Source organism: Trematosphaeria pertusa (assembly GCF_010094035.1).
Source record: "Trematosphaeria pertusa strain CBS 122368 unplaced genomic scaffold BU26scaffold_8, whole genome shotgun sequence".
Lineage (NCBI taxonomy): Eukaryota > Fungi > Ascomycota > Dothideomycetes > Pleosporales > Trematosphaeriaceae > Trematosphaeria > Trematosphaeria pertusa.
Genome location: NW_022987219.1, coordinates 919587 through 935603, shown reverse-complemented (window position 1 = coordinate 935603; position 16017 = coordinate 919587). Strand labels below are relative to the sequence as shown.

The 16017-nt window shown below is 56.4% G+C and overlaps 7 protein-coding genes across 7 annotated transcripts; 4 read left to right on the top strand and 3 right to left on the bottom strand.

The window, feature by feature from the left end:
• Positions 1–1085: 1085 nt before the first annotated feature.
• On the top strand, positions 1086–2783 carry BU26DRAFT_565549 (MFS general substrate transporter; the record flags this gene model as incomplete). The annotated part of the gene is made up of 4 exons (XM_033833411.1): positions 1086–1295; positions 1350–1844; positions 1897–2579; positions 2633–2783. The coding sequence occupies 4 exons, from the start codon at positions 1086–1088 to the stop codon at positions 2781–2783; spliced, it is 1539 nt and encodes a 512-aa protein (XP_033683141.1).
• A 543-nt stretch (positions 2784–3326) lies between these two features.
• Positions 3327–5378, bottom strand: BU26DRAFT_540923 (uncharacterized protein). The gene is made up of 3 exons (XM_033831573.1): positions 5151–5378; positions 4538–5052; positions 3327–4440 (listed from the first exon to the last, which is right to left on the bottom strand). Exons 2-3 carry the CDS (start codon positions 4959–4961, stop codon positions 3572–3574), a joined length of 1293 nt encoding a protein of 430 aa, XP_033683140.1. The 5' UTR covers positions 4962–5052; positions 5151–5378; the 3' UTR covers positions 3327–3571.
• Positions 5379–5622: 244 nt separating this feature from the next.
• On the top strand, positions 5623–6246 carry BU26DRAFT_458230 (uncharacterized protein). The gene is made up of 2 exons (XM_033824969.1): positions 5623–5903; positions 6004–6246. The coding sequence occupies exons 1-2, from the start codon at positions 5759–5761 to the stop codon at positions 6234–6236; spliced, it is 378 nt and encodes a 125-aa protein (XP_033683139.1). The 5' UTR covers positions 5623–5758; the 3' UTR covers positions 6237–6246.
• Positions 6247–6356: 110 nt separating this feature from the next.
• Positions 6357–8477, bottom strand: BU26DRAFT_485580 (feruloyl esterase B precursor). Its single transcript, XM_033825888.1, has 2 exons — positions 7756–8477; positions 6357–7700 (listed from the first exon to the last, which is right to left on the bottom strand). The coding sequence occupies exons 1-2, from the start codon at positions 8098–8100 to the stop codon at positions 6417–6419; spliced, it is 1629 nt and encodes a 542-aa protein (XP_033683138.1). The 5' UTR covers positions 8101–8477; the 3' UTR covers positions 6357–6416.
• Positions 8478–8912: 435 nt separating this feature from the next.
• BU26DRAFT_327434 (FAD/NAD(P)-binding domain-containing protein) lies at positions 8913–10597 on the top strand. The gene is made up of 2 exons (XM_033822140.1): positions 8913–9100; positions 9160–10597. The coding sequence occupies exons 1-2, from the start codon at positions 9064–9066 to the stop codon at positions 10467–10469; spliced, it is 1347 nt and encodes a 448-aa protein (XP_033683137.1). The 5' UTR covers positions 8913–9063; the 3' UTR covers positions 10470–10597.
• Positions 10598–10945: 348 nt separating this feature from the next.
• Positions 10946–13341, bottom strand: BU26DRAFT_327743 (uncharacterized protein). Its single transcript, XM_033822141.1, has 5 exons — positions 12886–13341; positions 12419–12832; positions 12137–12358; positions 11773–12080; positions 10946–11726 (listed from the first exon to the last, which is right to left on the bottom strand). The coding sequence occupies exons 1-5, from the start codon at positions 12984–12986 to the stop codon at positions 11122–11124; spliced, it is 1650 nt and encodes a 549-aa protein (XP_033683136.1). The 5' UTR covers positions 12987–13341; the 3' UTR covers positions 10946–11121.
• Positions 13342–13860: 519 nt separating this feature from the next.
• BU26DRAFT_519869 (MFS general substrate transporter) lies at positions 13861–15509 on the top strand. The gene is made up of 5 exons (XM_033829170.1): positions 13861–13971; positions 14024–14533; positions 14585–14745; positions 14806–15081; positions 15138–15509. The coding sequence occupies exons 1-5, from the start codon at positions 13932–13934 to the stop codon at positions 15309–15311; spliced, it is 1161 nt and encodes a 386-aa protein (XP_033683135.1). The 5' UTR covers positions 13861–13931; the 3' UTR covers positions 15312–15509.
• The last annotated feature ends 508 nt before the right edge of the window (positions 15510–16017 follow it).

The window sequence follows — 16017 nt, the reverse complement described above, 5'->3', positions numbered from 1 at the left end:
GGGTCCTTCAGGTACGCATTGAGAGGCGTGTTGCGAACGGCCCTGCAGAGTCGAACGTCGAGGGACCTTTAAAGCCCTTCAGGGTCAATTATCTCAATGCGCCTTCTGTCAACCAGGATGCTTCCGGTTGTTCGATCCTGACCACCGGAGCCTGGAGGCTCGAATTAGGCGGCTTACCGTTTCGGCGCCTGCTCTGCCGAATCGATGCCGCCGAGTTTTGCTAGGGTGTTATTTCCCGCCAAGTATCGAATCGGAACAAGCTTCGGCTTGGTTGAGCGGCAATCTATGCGGAAGAAGCCGCAGGCTTCCCTGCATGACTACTTCGAACTAGATCACCATGGAATCTGCTCCCTTATGGAGACACGCGTCGTCGGGTCAAGCTTTCCTTATCGGCCCTTCATCATGTACGGTCTTCAGATTTTCCCTAATTCTGAGCTTCATTCCGTGTGCGCTTTGGGAGAAGCGAGATGCGCGGCGTGCGGGAGCAAGGCTTGGAGCCGAGGACAAGCTTCGCCCCAAAGCTTGAACCCGCCTCAGCACCAAGCGTCACTGCGGCGCTATCAAAATTCGTACAACAATCAACTTACGCGGTCCCAGCTTTCGCTCCGGCGTTCAGTACTGCATCCGATGAAACGCTAAGATCCCGGGTTTCCGATGCGTTGCGAGTATTGCGTTTTGCCAGACGCCGATCATTACTGCCAGCTATGCTCCCGACACTAAGATCCGGTCTTGACGGCGAGTGGGCTTCTATCCCCTTTAGCAGCTAACGGTCGATGATCGAAGACCGCGGTCCCGGTTGATTTCGGGCCATTACCTGCAGTGGCTAGTGGCCTTGTCGTGGTTGGGCGCTCTCGGAGCTAATGAATTCGCAGTGACGAAAGGACTCAATGATCCCTGCAGGCACCCCATGGGCCGCCTCACCAACCTGGGGACTCCACACCTCGTTCCGGATCAGTGGCTTTGTACAAGAGGGTGGGCTGCTCCTCATCTGGATGAAAGGTTTGCTCTCCTACTTCCATTTCCCTTCTTGTGCTTGTCTTAGTATACCGCTCAGTCAACCTTGAGTTCGATCACACCCAGAAAAGATGACCGACGAGAAGCCAGAGGCCATTCAGCAGAATGGCAACGGGGACCTTGAACATGCTGCCACCCACGCAACGTATCTGGAGAAAGATGAGATCGCGAATCTGTCCGAAGAGCATCGCCAGTATCTGCTCCTGAGGCATGGGACGCTCGAACTCGATCCCGTCCCGACAATGAGCGAGGCGGATCCATACAACTGGCCAGCCTGGAAGGTATGTGCCTCCTCGTGCTGTAGGCGTCCTCCAAATGCTGATGGCCTATCATAGAAAACCTCGAACATCATCCTCGTAGCCTTCCACGCCTGCATGTCGACCTTCATCGCAGCGGCCATTATTCCAGCCTACGAGGACATCGCCATGGATCTCAAAGTCGATATCCAGCACGCCTCCTATCTCACCTCCCTTCAGATCGCCATTATTGGAGGCGGTCCTTTGTTCTGGCGCCCTTTGTCCACGCGGTACGGTCGCCGCCCTATCTTCATTATCTCCTTGATCGGCGCAGCGCTGTTCAACATCGCCTGCGCGAAGACGAACTCGTATGGCTCCATGGCAACGTGCCGCGCCTTTGCCGCCTTCTTCATCTGCCCTGCTTCTGCGATTGGGAGTGCGGTTGTTGTAGAGACGTTCTTTAAGAAGGATCGCGCGAGATTCATGGGCATTTGGACGCTGATGATTACGCTTGGTGTGCCGCTTGCGCCGTTCATCTTTGGCTTTGTGGCATATAACATCGGATATCGATGGATCTACTGGATCCTGGCAATGGTCAATACCCCTTCAACTACCGTTCGCGCAGCTGGACTGACTTCGCATACAGATAAATGGCGGCCAACTAGTCCTCTACCTCTTCCTCGGCCCCGAAACACGCTTCATCCGCCACCATGTCCACCCGCACAAGCTCCCCAGCTTCAGAGAAGCATACTTCAAGTTCCGCCGCATCGACACCACGCCATTCACAGCCCTCGAATTCATATCGCCTCTGCGCATGTGCAAGTACCCATGCGTCATGATCCCGGCCTGCGCCTACTCAATGGTCTTCCTCTTCGGCTCTGTTCTCATCACTGTCGAGATCCCGCAGCTGTTCGCGGAGAAATTTCACTTCAATGCCCAGCAGCTGGGCCTGCAGTTCCTGGGTATCATCATCGGATCGGTGATCGGAGAGCAGATCGGCGGGCACGCTAGTGATCTTTGGATGCGCCAGCGCGCGAAGAAGATGGCTGCGGGGAGGCCGGCGGCGGAGTACAGACTTTGGCTGAGTTATTTGGGGTACGCATGCACAATCTGCGGTGTCGTCGTCTTCCTCGTGCGCATCCAGCAAGCGCCTGAGGGCAAGTGGAACGTCACCCCGGTGGTCGGCGCTGGGATCGCCGCTGCCGGAAACCAGATCGTCACGACTGTCCTTATCACGTATGCCGTGGACTGCTACCACGAAGAGGCTGCTAGTATCGGAGTATTTATCACGTTTGTGAGGCAGATTTGGGGCTTCATTGGACCGTTCTGGTAAGTTTTGAGTGCTGTCCGAGAAGCACTTCGGATACTTATGCGCGATGCAGGTTCCCGTCTATGTTCACCAACGTCGGTATTGCAAATAGCGCTGGGGTGTGCGTTGCGCTGCTGGTTGGCGTGAGCGTGATTCCGACACTCGCGCTGCAGTTGAAGGGTCAGGCGTTGAGGGGGAGTACTACTATGACGGCGAGGATTTAGTCGGCGACTCTGTGAGGAACCGCATTGTATTTGGGCTTGGTATGGGTACGCTTGCGACCTTGAAGGCCGCCAGGCTGCGTTTTTCCAGCCCATTTCTTTGAGCCCCAGGATCCGGCATACACGGTGGAGATGGGGACGATTGAGAGAGTAGGCTGCTCCTCCATACTTTTGAGGGTTACGGCTCGTATTGCATATGAAACTGTATCTGCTTCTCCGCATTGAAAGTCTATTGTACAACACTCTGCTCGTCAAATGGTGTGAGCTTGGGGCGCTCTTTCAGACCCCCAATATGCCAGTGCATATCCACAGCGGTGTTAGCGAGCGCTGAGGCATCGGCCATGAAGCGTCACGTAAACCGTCAATCCACGATCAGCGTCCGGCGTGATCAGACTTCCCCATGTTTCGGAAGAACCCGCGGCGCTATCCGTCCACACGGGGTCCGGGCCGCGGCCAGCGGCGTGGCGATCGAGGAGGGATTCGCGGGCGCAGTTTTGACACCGAAGAGGCGTGAAGAATGTGAGCCGCGACGCGTGCTTTGTTGATGACTGGTGGCAATATGTCCCAGCGCCTGATCGTTGCACTATATGATGGATGATAAAACAAGGTCCCTGGGTAACTCGAGCCTCAAGTGACAAATATAGGCATATCAAGAAGCTCAGAACACATTGCGAGTATATCCCATTCCATGCCCACACACATAGTAGTGCGCAAGGAGAAGGGGAAACGCAATATTGAAATTGCCCCTGAAACGCACCATCTTCGGTACAACACCTACTCACTCACTACCCTCACAGCTTATGCTCCCGATCCCTAATCGCATTCCCGTAATCCCCCGCATTCGGCGTCCTTACAATCGTATGCGTATGAAACTTGGCCGGCTCCGCATTCGCCAAAAACACGCCCGAATGATGGTCAAACTCCAGCACCACCACCGGGCTATGCACGCGGAAGTAATACGCGTCGGCGTCGCCATACCCGCCAATCCAGCTAAAGTACGTCTCGTCGAAGTGCTTCTTGATATCCGCCAGCCGGAGCTGCCGCGACTTGGCGGGCAAGTAGATGACCATTTCGTCCGCGATGTCGAGCACGAGCTGCTGCTGCTCGGGCGTGAAGGACGAGACCAGCACGCCCTGGTACGGCACGACGCGGTTGTCGCGGAAGGCGCCGCAGAGATGGCGCTGGTCGTCCTTGTTCCACTCGTCGACGGTCAGATCGCCCGTCTGCTTCATGCGGTCGTCGCGCAGCTTTTTGTACAGCTGCGCCTTCTGCTGCTGCTCGGGCGGCAGACTCTGCATCAGCCGCAGCCCCAAATTGCCCTCCTTGTGCAGAATCTCCGTCCCCTTCCACGCCCCTGCGTCGATCACGTTGGGCTCCGCCCCGCAGAACAGCGGGCTGATGACGACCTGCGGCCCGCGGAAGAAGCAGCTCAGGCAGAGGTGGTGCCCGTAGAGCAGCCAGCCCCAGGGCGAGGAGGGGTCGGTCGACGGCGCGCCGAAGAGCAGGAAGTTGTATGAGTATTTGTTCATGATGTGGGGCAGGTGCACCACTTCGCCGAGGAAGTGGTTCATGCGCATGGCGGAGAGGGCTTTTTGGTAGCCTTCGGGCGAGAGCGAGGCTTCGATGACGCGGAGGATGGACTGCGCGGTGGCTTCGGGGACTGCGAGCATGTTTTAGTTTCGGTTTTCTTGTGCCATAGCGGGAGGGTCCGCCAGCATGGCTGGTAAGTAAGGAGATGGAGGTATGTATGCACTCACCTTCCTCAAGCCTCAGCCCAAACGGCCGTAGCAAAAACTCCGGATTTGACCACGCCCTCCACTCCCTTGCATTAATCGGATACCTTACCTTCCTCTTCTGCTCCTCGTCCAACGCCCCCAGCAGCTCCTCCGCCTTCGCCACCACCTTGCCAATCTCCACACCCTCGTCCCGCCTCTCGAACAAGCCTTCCCGCACCGTCCCATCGCTCGTGAGCCCCTTGTACGGCTCATCGTACAGCTTCGCCCATGCTTGCGTGAGATTGAAGAGCCACGGCGGGTGCTGCTTTTCCTTGAACGACTGCACGTACTCGTAGATGCTCTGCTTAGAGGCCGTTTGGAAGCGCGGGGTGGAGAGGTCGGGGATGTGGGCGCGGAAGGCGGCACTGGCGGTTTCGAAGGAGGATTTGCGGTTGAGAGACGACATGGTTGGTGGCGGATAAGTGTGGTGAGGAAGGAAGGGTGGAAGACGCTCGCGAACGGCGATCAGTATGAATGAAGCTCAACGGGCTGCGCTTCTATATATTACAGCCAAGTCAGCACGACGCATACCCAAGCTCTACCGCTCTCTTCTTGAACACGAACGACACCACACCGACCGAGAGCTCGTACATACACACCTGTAAATCTCTCCTGATCTCGACTCCACTTTCTCTCAAAACGCAGCTCCGATAGCACTCCCGTTCCCACACCACACAAGAAAACAGATCCTCCGGTATTCTTCACGGCAGTCCCCTCGGGAATCTCCCCGGCGTACAATGGAGCTTCAATTGGGAGCAAAGCGTCGGGCTCGGAAGCTTTTGCATGTACAACTCAGAGCAAACATGCCGTCCGAAGAATCGCGCTTGAAGCTTGCCCCGCAGTTCACTCTGGCTCCGGAGCTTCTTACCCCGCTACGCAGAAACACCCCTGGCTCGCACTGGCGTCATGCGCCGGCCTCGCTCGGAGCTACATCTAGCGCCGAGATGGCAAACCTCCGGCTAGTCTCGTACTGCGTCTCGGATCCTGTCGGATGCGAGTCGTGGCGGTTAGTAAGGCTCTTCCCGTGATTTCGCGACGCGAAATTCTCCGCTATCGCTATCCTTCCCGAAAGACTAAAGAAAAAACCAGAGATGTATATAATGCGTGCGATAAATAAGGGAGCTGTCGCGCACGCACCTAGAAAAAGAAGGAATAGCACAAGCACACGAAACCAGAAACGCCATACCCACACCTACGCAAACCATGACACAAAATACACCCCAACCCAAAGGCCCCTTCCACCTCGTCACCGTCAACACCGCGCCAGACCGCGCAAAACGCCTCATCGGCCGCCTAATCGAGGCCCTAAAAGACCGCTATGAAATCCACTACCTGGCGAACTGTGAAAGTAAACACCCCTTCTTTTCCATCCCTCCCTCCTTTCCTCCCTCCCTTCCCCCCTCCTCCCTTCCCCCAACCCGTCACTAAACTAACCCACTCGCTGGCAGCCATCGAAGCCGTCGCGCCCACCGTCTGCCAACACCAGCCCAACATCCTCTTCTCGGCGTCCATGTGGTCGCCCGAGCAGGTGGCCAAGATACGGCAGCTTGCGGAGCGGGAGCGGCCGGGGATAGCGACGTATGCGATTCCGCAGGGGTTGCAGGTGGAGAGGGGGCCGGATGCGGTGGTGGAGCATTTGGTGGAGAATGTGCCGGGGGTGTTGGAGGGGGTGGAGTTGTGAGTTGTGAGCGAGTTGTGAGTTGGAGTTGTGAGTGAGGGTTTTTTTTGGGTTGGTTTATAGGATAGGGGCAGGGATAGATAGATAGATAAAGATGGTTAGAGTGGCGTTGGAGGATAGATCGACGAAATTGTACTATTAGTATTTGCATATATGGTGCGCAGCCTAGGTCTAGGTCTGGGTCTAATACAACATCTTGCACTCCCAACTCCCCGCCTCATCTACATCTCCGCTCCCCTTGTACATCGCCTGCTTCGGATACATGCACAGCGGCCGCTGCCTCATCACGTCCGTATGCAGCGTCTCATTAGCGTACTTGGTCCCGATGATGTGGTCCGGCGCAATACCCTGCTCCACCCACGCCATCATCGCGAGCACAGCATCATGCTCCTTGTCCTCGAATCCAGGCACGCCGTAGACGGTCGGACCCAGGGATTGCGCTTGACTCGCACCCGCGAAGTACCACGGCGCATTCACGTTGGGAAAGGTGCCCGCGCAGTGGCCCATGCCGGGGACGAAGAAGAAGCGGAAGAAGTCGTCGACATCGATGCCGCGTGGTTTGAGCGTGCGGTCGACGTGGTTGTAGAAGTAGGGCGTCGAGCCCGTCGGAATTAGGCCATCGGACATGCCGTGATACGAGAGAATCTTTCCGCCTTTGGCATGGAAGGCCGAGAGGTCGAACTTCACAGTCGCATTCCCAGGATCCACTTGATCGGCCAGACGCTGGATGCTCTCGTTGTAATCGTAGAAGGACCAGTCTGCGCCGAAGCCGAGGAAGTAGCGCACGTAGTCTGTGCCGAGGCTGTTGGGGCTGGAGCCAGAGAGGAGCAGCCATTGGGCTTCGCTGCCCAGGTTCAGGTGCGGGAACGTGAAGGTTTGGTTTTCGCTCCAGGAATCGCTGTAGATCTTGTACAGGGTGTCGATTTGTGGAGAGGTTAGGCAGCCTGCTGTGGTGGCGTTGGTTACGTTTGCGCCGCAGAGGAGCTCTTCGGGGCGGAAGTTGCAGCCGTATGGGTCTGAGATGATGTTATCGGTCAGGCCGTCCTGGGGATCGCATTGCTTGAGGACTTCGTTGCCGATGGTGGGGAATAGTGCTGGGGGGATGTGGTAGTCTGCCGTGGTGGGGAGGTTGTACAGCGCTACCTTTATGGTCCAGGGCTGCAGGTGGGAGGTCCACCATGCGGGCGCTCCGGCGATGATGCCATCGAAGTCCTCCGGATACATCTGCGCCTCTTTCAAGCCCTGGCGGCCACCCGTCGAGCATCCCGCATAGTAATTGTACGACGTATCTTTCCCATAGTAGCCAGCCGTGATAGTCTTCGCCGCGACCACAGAGCCGTGCATAGCCAGATGTCCCCAATTCTCTAGCCTGCCCGGCTGGTTGTATGCCCAAGCGCCGTCGCCGGACGAGGAATTGTGACCGGTGTCGGTCGACATGGTAGCGAAACCGTAGCGGCTGCCGGGTCCCTGCGATTCAAGTTAGTCGGGTCTAGGTTTCTGTTCGTGACTTCCTTGGACGCACCATATCTAGCCAATTGATGCCGCCCGCGAAGCCGCCATTACCGACGGCAAGAAAGCGGCCATTCCAGTCGTCGGGCAGAAACAGACCGAAGCCGAACGTGGTGTTCCCGATGGATTGCACTTGGGCCGAAACAGCGCAGAGGGCCGGAAGTCCGACAGCATTCGTAGGGTATCCGGTGTCGCCTTGGGGGACTTGGAATGTCGCGTTCGCGTTGAGGGGGTACGCGAAGTTGACGCTCGCGTTCGACGGCAAGAGCGACTGGATGGCAGCAGGCGAGCAGTCCAAGGCGCGTGCGGCTCCAAGGAGCGCACCGTAGCTAAGAAGTGAATCCCACCGCATTGTCATGACCTTGGATTGCTCTCAGCGCGAGCTGTACTTCTAGCGTCGCGATCGGAGAATGGAGAAACGCGTGGTTTGGTACCGCGGAGCATGTCGAAGCAGCTGTCTTAAGAAGATTGAATTCATACTTGTCCATTAGCTTCGGAGATCGATCTGCCTTCGAAATGAGGGGAGCGGACGCTACTTGGAACTTGCTTGCTGCCGTTAATTCATCCCGAACCTGATGTGCCGGGATCTCCTCTTCTCTGCTCGCCCGGTGGCAGCTGCGCCTCCTTTCCCATCGACTCTTCGGCCCTTCTCGCGTCCATTTCACCTAGCTGAGCCATCGTAGCCAGCACTGTCTCCTATTCCAGCGACCCAGTCTGCGATGTGTGACGATGCAGGAAGGATGGTGGTGAGCCAAGGCGTCCCCTGCCGGTGCCAGGTACCCGACGATGAGCCGGGATTTGCAGCGGTGGGGCTCGGCTGGCCCGTGCGTGCGGGGCTCCGGCGTGTGGGACAACGTCACGGCCACCACGACCGGCATCTGAGGACGACTCCCATCTCAGACCTCGTCGTCCCATCAGAGCCCGGGCTACTCGCGGCTATCCCCGCCGCGCGCCAGTGGATGCTGGCCCAGATGCGCGGTCAGCTGATGGCGTCCCACGGAGCAGGTTCCCGTTCTTAAGATGCCGGTGCTGCTACCGTGGACCGGGGTGGCGCGCCGCTGAGCTCAAACTTTTTGTACAACGCGTGTATACCTTCTCCCGGCGCCAATTCGGCCGCACAATCTGGGCCCGATTGTACGGTGGCTGGGTCGTCTTCGAGAAATAGTTGTGAAGCAATTGGAGGCGAGCCGGGGATATAGAAGCTCTTGAGGAGGCACTCTGATCGAACCACATCATCGCCCTGGTCTTGCATACCTCTCGGTGCTTGTTCTCGACTTTCCGTATTCCTACCGCCTGAGCCGACGAGCATACATCGCCCACCATGGCAGAGAATCTGAGGATAGCAATTATTGGCGCGGGTACGCAGCAATCGCAATTGAGCGCCGTGTCGACCTTCGTCCGCTAACAATGTGCACAGGAATGGGCGGTCTCGCAACCGCGCTCTCCCTCGCAAAAGCCGGCCACAAGAACATCACGGTCTACGAGACTGCACCCGGACTCGGCTTCGTCGGCGCAGGCATCCAGCTCGCACCAAACATGGCACGCATCCTCGACCGCATGGGCTGCTGGAAGCAGATCGCCGAAGAAGCCGTGCAATGCAGCGACACATCCATCCGTGAAGGCAGCACGGATGAGGAGCTGGGATACGTAAAGCTCGAATACGTAGAGAAGACATATGGATACCCGCATATGGTCGGCCATCGAGCGAGCCTAGCAGGCGCAATGTACGACGGGTGCTTGAAGGAGCCGGGTATCACATTCAAGCTGAACAGCTTGATATCAGACGTGCAGTTCGGCGCGAAGCCCAGCTTCCTGGTGTCACCTGCGACCGCGGAGAAGATGTCGGGAGCACGGCCGGAGCGAGTAGAGTGCGATATCCTCATAGGTTGCGACGGCGTGAAGAGTCTGACCCGAGTCGCCATGCTGAAGGAGCTCAACGAGACGGCCGATGTCAAGGATTCCGGACAGGCCGCGTACCGCATTCTGCTCACGCGGGAGCAAATGAAGGACGACCCAGAGCTGATCAGGCTCCTCGATGCAGACACGGTGACGCGCTGGATCGGCGAGAAGAAACACATCATCGCCTACCCGATCCACAACAAGCAGATATACAACATCTCGACCGCCCAGCCCGACGTCAACTTCGCCGGCGCGCCAAACTCGACATACACGACCACGGGCTCCAAGTCCGCCATGATGCAGGTCTACGGAGACTTCTGTCCCATGATTCACCGGATGCTGGATCTAGTGCCAGACGGCGAAGTCGTGGAGTGGAAGCTCCGTGTCCACGAGCCGCTCAGCACATGGATCCACGACAGCGTAGCTCTCGTCGGCGACGCATGCCACCCCACCCTTCCCCATCTCGCCCAAGGCGCCGCCCAAGCCATCGAAGACGGCGCCGTGCTCGGCGTAACCCTCCATCCGAAGCGCATCGCAGACTGCAGCCCCGCGACCATCAACCGCGCCCTCAAGCTCTACGAGAAAGTGCGGAAAGGCCGCGCCGAAGCGCTCGTCGAGCTCGCGGCCGAGAACGGGCGGCAGATGCACCTCGGTTCTGGCAAGGCGAAGGAGGAGCGCGACAAGATCTTCGCGGCGCTGAAGACAGGCAAGGGCCCGGTGCCGGATAAGTGGGCGGATGCGGATGTGCAGAGGATGATTTACGGATGCGATGTCGTGGCAGATGCGGAGAGAGTGTGTAAAGAGGAGGGGTTTGCGAGTAAACTGTGAGTAACCTTTTCCTGGATGCTATGGTGAGGTGGTCTGATGTGTTCTCTTCAGAGATGCTTAACTTGGGGTGCTTGATCATGCCTTGTCACATAGCGATGGAAGCAAATGAAATTCTGAAATGTTAACAATACATCGTGACTGCCTCTTGACGCCGTATCTGTTAGTGCCAATGTCCTTCTTCGAACTATGAATCCCGCCTACCGCTCGTAGTCCTCGCCTTTTGCTATAATTTGTGAATATTTCCGGAATGGGGCAGCAGTCATTATAAACTGACGAAGGAGAGGTTCTACCTAGGTACATTCTGGGGTCAACGTCTGTTCTTCATGAGGTAGGCGGCTGACTAATGACACAGTCATTCGCGCCTTCTTCAGCTCGCTCCGAGCGTCTTTTCTCCTTCCACCTGCATCTTCACTCAGCCATCAACCATCCTAGCGCATACTGCGGCCTCGTGTTCGTTTGAACCAGGCGAGATTGATTCGATTCTCCCCAACAACGGTGTTGATGAAGCTATGACGGCGGGAATGATGGTTCTTGCGGTAGGGAATTCTCCAGATCCCAGGGCTCGCCGTACAAGTAAGATTAGCGCCGCGAATTATACGTCCCATTGTACGCACCCGCGAAGGCCTCCGGGGTAGCTGTTACGCACGTCGTTTTATCCGGAGAATTCCACACCGTGAGAGGATGGATGGTCTTCCGTCAATAAGCCTTGAAGCCAAAAAGAGTCATCTAGGTTCAAGAACTGGCCTAGAAAGTCGAAGTCGAGCTCATCTATTCCTCGGTCTGGCTCCCGCACCTCCTCCGGCTGCGGCTCGGCAGCCTCTATACTGCGAATCTTCGCCGCGAACCAGCTCCTCAACCCCCTCGCCGTCGGAATGAGCCGTTTGTAGAACTCCGGGATCCGGTTCTCTGGCATTGACTCGAACAGTCCCTCCATTCTTTGCACTGTCTGCTCAAATATCTCCACCATGCCCAATATTCGCTCAACGTGCTGCATGGACCAGTCGCCGCACTTGACCGAGCAGAGCTGGATCGCGACGAACATGGTGTGGTTCGACTGGGCAAAGAGATGGGACGGCACGTCCAAGAGTGCCATTGGCTGTTCCGATAACGGCACGAAGATATCGTTCGAGTACCGTATGGCCGCAAGACACTCACGCAGCACGCCGAGTCGAGCCTGGGCTGAGGGGAACAGCGATTCTTCCAAGCAGCACTCGAACAAGCAAACACGCGCGTAGGCGTACTGGATGCGCAGCACATCTGGTGTCCGTCAGTCAGGTCGTTTTCGCACAGTGCCTACACTTACAAGTCTGCGCGCTGCTTGGGATGGCATTCCACCATTCGGCTAGCTGCTGGTCCCAACACTTGACATACCTAGGTCCGTCGGCTTGATCAATGATATTTGGAGACGCATGTTCGAAAGCGCGGCCTTTTGCTCGGCTCTGGGTTAGAGAACTACGAGCGACCCCGAACAATTCAACGATATGCTGCAAGCGAACCAAGTAAACAACGGCGCGGTCGAAAGGTAACGGGCTCTGCTCGAGAACTTCGCAGCAGCGCTCAGCATACTCTGAGAAACGAACCGCGTCCATGTTTAGAGAGGACTTGGATACACTGAAGCATGTCAGGAAAAGCCATGTGGAGTCGATACAAAACGCAAGATCTCTTACGCCGTTGACAAATATAAGCACCCGAGAAAGGTGCGCTTCTGTTCCAGTGTGTGGTCCGTGAGGCCTTCGGTACGCAATTCAAAGCCATTGGCGGCATCCGCTGCCGTCATCAGCCGACCTCGCGTAAACGGAGATCGATTCAAATCCAGATCGACCACCATAGCCATTGCTAGATGGATGAGAGTGGTGCGCTGGTTTGGTAATGCCCACTGAAAGTGGTACCTGGGGTGCGAGCATTTGGTCAACGTCAAGAAGCTCGAAGCGCTTATCGGATATGCTTACCAGTGGCCCAACAACAGCAAGCCTTGTAGCAGGTCCAACGACTTCTCTCCCTGTTGAAGCACATGGCTCGCTAGGTACGCCCTATTCTGCGCAGCCAGCTCGCACTGCCGCCGCCGGTCTTGCGTACACCCGAGCATGGCAATGACCGAAGACAAGAAGGGCTTGGCTTTGGCGAATCCGGTACTGCTTTCGCGTAGGTCCGGAGGCGTGACAAACGGAAAATACTGGAACAATGCCGTCCGATAGTATTCTAAGCCCCGTTCAAGCTCCACAAGATCAGCGAAGCTCAAGGTGGACTCGCTCGGCGGGCTTGGGCTCGGTGTCGGCACGCAGTCATCATTGGTCACCGCTTCCCTCCGACGCTTGCGTGGCGCCGGATCTTTTAAGACGCAGTCGAGCCCATGTTTATTGCATCTACCGTTTTAAGACTCCTGACTAGAGACAGACCACTTTCTAGGGTCACTTACCTCTTGCATTTTGTATACCCGATATCCGGTTCGCATTTCGCTTTGGCTGCAGCGCAGCTCTGGCAGGCTCTTGCTCGAGGCACCGTATACATCGACGGCATTGGAAATATTGTTGTTGATGTCGAAAAGAGGAGCCTGGAGGATCAGGGCATGCGAAATATAACGCGGGGAGTTAGAGTTCGCCGGTGGTGACACGGTATATTACAGCCTGTTTGGGAAACGCACTAACCGTTTCAGATCTTTACGTATGGAAACTGACTACTTCCCGGTACAGAACAGCGCGTATCACTCCCTCACGGTACCTGGTATAAATATCCCAATAATGAACTGGATAGGTGAGCACAGCAGTCATTCTCACTCTTTCTACTAGATTTTCGAAAATGTTCGGACGTAAACAGAAGGTTGAAGCCGCTACGACGAAGGGCGAAGGGCAGTACGTTACGGGCCTGCCCCTGTTCATTCTTTTCTTCGCAGTTTGCTTAAATTCCCTTTTGATCATATTGTACTTGAGTGTGATGGGGACGGTGAGTGCGCTGTTGCTTTGCTTCTTGAATGGAATCCTCGCTAACATGCGCCAAGGCAATTCCATCCATTACCACTTACTTCGGAACCGTTGAAGACGTCGACTGGTATGGCACGGCTTACATGCTAGCACTGTATGCTTCCACTTGACCAAACCTCGCCGAGCATGAACACTAGCTCACAGTCTCCAGATGCTCCGTCCAGCCCCTCACTGGTCAACTTTACAACGTCTTTCGTGTCAAGGTGAGCAACTCGCCTCTACAGCCAGCCTCGCACTTACACGGAATTTCTAGGCAACTTTTGTCACCTTCATTAGCGTCTTCGCTCTAGGCACTCTAATCAGCGCCCTCGCAAAGACGAGCACAGCCTTCATTGTCGGGCGAGCCATCGGAGGCTTGGGTGGCGGCGGTCTATTCAACGGAAGCATGGTCATTATCACTGTCGCTGCGCGACCGGCTATCCGCGCGCAACTCTTGTCCATATCTGTGGTCATGGTGGGAATCGGCGGAGTCGTGGGCCCAGTCATGGGTGGTGCTGTCACGCAGCATCTGGGCTGGCGATGGTGTAAGTCTACTTCTTCATCCGGCACTTGACGGCCTCCTAACGCTCACGCAAGGTCTTTGGATTTTCCTCCCGCCTACTGGACTCATCGCCCTAGTCTTCCTCTTGCTGCGCATACCGGATCAGGTCGGCCTCGAGAAGTCTTCCACCGTTTCCACCGTTTGCGGACTCCATCACAAGTTGGACTTCGTCGGCTTCTTAATATTCACCCCAGCATGCGTAATGTTCCTCCTTGCCGTTAGCTGGGGCGGAAGCAAGTATGCATGGGGCTCCGCAGCTACGATCGGCCTCCTGTGCGGTTCCGGTGTCATGGCAGCTATATTCGGCGGGTGGATGTGGCACTACGGGGACCGGGCTATGATTCCTCCGCGGATAGTCATGAAGCCCGTCGTCCTGTATGGATGCATTCTCTCAATGGTGCAGGGCGGCGCGTTCTTGATGCTGCAGTATTACCTGCCGCTCTGGTTCCAGTCCGTGAAGGGCGCGAGCCCCGAAGAAGGTGGCGTCATGATGCTACCGACCTGTGTCGCCCAGATTGTGGCAGGAATAGGATGTAGTGCCCTGCGTAAGACCACTAACACCTTTATATGCGGATGCTGCTGCTGACAGTGCTTAGTTAGGACGATTCCTTACGCCCCTCTCTGGTCGTTCTTCGGCAACGCAGCGACGGCCATCGCATCGGGTCTCATGACTACCTTCATCCCTTCCACGTCTTCGGGGAAATGGATCGGATACCAGATCATTGGTGGTGTTGGACGCGGAATTGCAATGCAAATGGTATGGTACCTCTCAACCCTATTCCCCAACTCTCCGTCTGACTACGAATGATCATCACAGCCTGTCCTCGCTGCGCAATCCGCACTCCCAGAGTCCGAGATCTCTATCGCAACAGCCAACCTCCTCTTTTTCCAGTACTTCGGCGGCACCTTCCTGAACTGCATCGCCAAAACGGTCTTCATCAACGCTCTCGGCCCCGCACTCGCCCAGTACGCACCGCACGTTGACCCAAAGAGAGTCATCGCTGCCGGCGCGACGGATTTTCTTCACGTCATTCGCCCGCAGGATGTGGAAGGAGTCAAGCTGGCGTACAACAAGGCACTTACAACCACATTCGTAAGTTTCCCGTATCGTTTTGCGATGAAGTGTGAAATGCTGATCACCGGCTGAAGTGGCTCCCTACCGCATTCGCCATCGTTGGATTCGTCTTCAGCTACGGTCTTGGACGACACAGGATCGGCATCAAGAAGCCAACGAAGAAGAGCGGGAAGGAAGAGGCTGAGAAGGGCTCGAACCACGAGGACATCAGCGTTGAACCCGATGGCGGCGCGAAGACGTCAAGCTAGAAGGTGATCGGGCTGCGTGCGTGTCGGCACGACAGCTCTTTGTTGAGCCGGCGGTCTTTCTTTGTCTCCGCCTTCTTTACATGGCGATACGGCATGGCAGGGCGCAGCACGGCATATATTGTTAGCGATCCTAATAGCAAAGGCCTACCTAGGCTCCATCTGGCAATATGGCCCTTCCTCGCTTAGTTCCGAGGCTGTGGTCTTCTAGTCAGTATCTTCCCTAGACGATAATTTCTCAATTCCCTTCTTCTTCTGCACCAAGAGCGTCTGTACATTACCACTGCCCCATCTCATCTAATACATCTCCAATCCCCACGCGTCTTCCCGCCGACGAAATTCTTTCATTGCCAGCCTGGACTCATCGCCCCTTCACGGCTCGCTTGTGCGCGCATACCCCACAGACTCCGCCACACTCCAACAAATAGCAACGCGATTCTTTTCATCTTCTCCTCACAGCGTCAGCGTCACAGTGGCAAAAACCCCCTTCCGAACTTCCGAGCGTGGGGTGACGAATACGAGGTCCCGCGAATTTATGTGGGACGACGCCCTTTGTCTCGGAGCATTCTCGGAGCGTTGGGGACTTGGAAGGCTTAAGAGGAGCGTTTTTGCCTTCGAGCGCTGGGCATGGACGTGGATGTCAGGAGATGGAGTGATGGTGTACTGGTTGGATGTGTTGTTGTCTTGCACCTGGGCAATGTTGGGGATC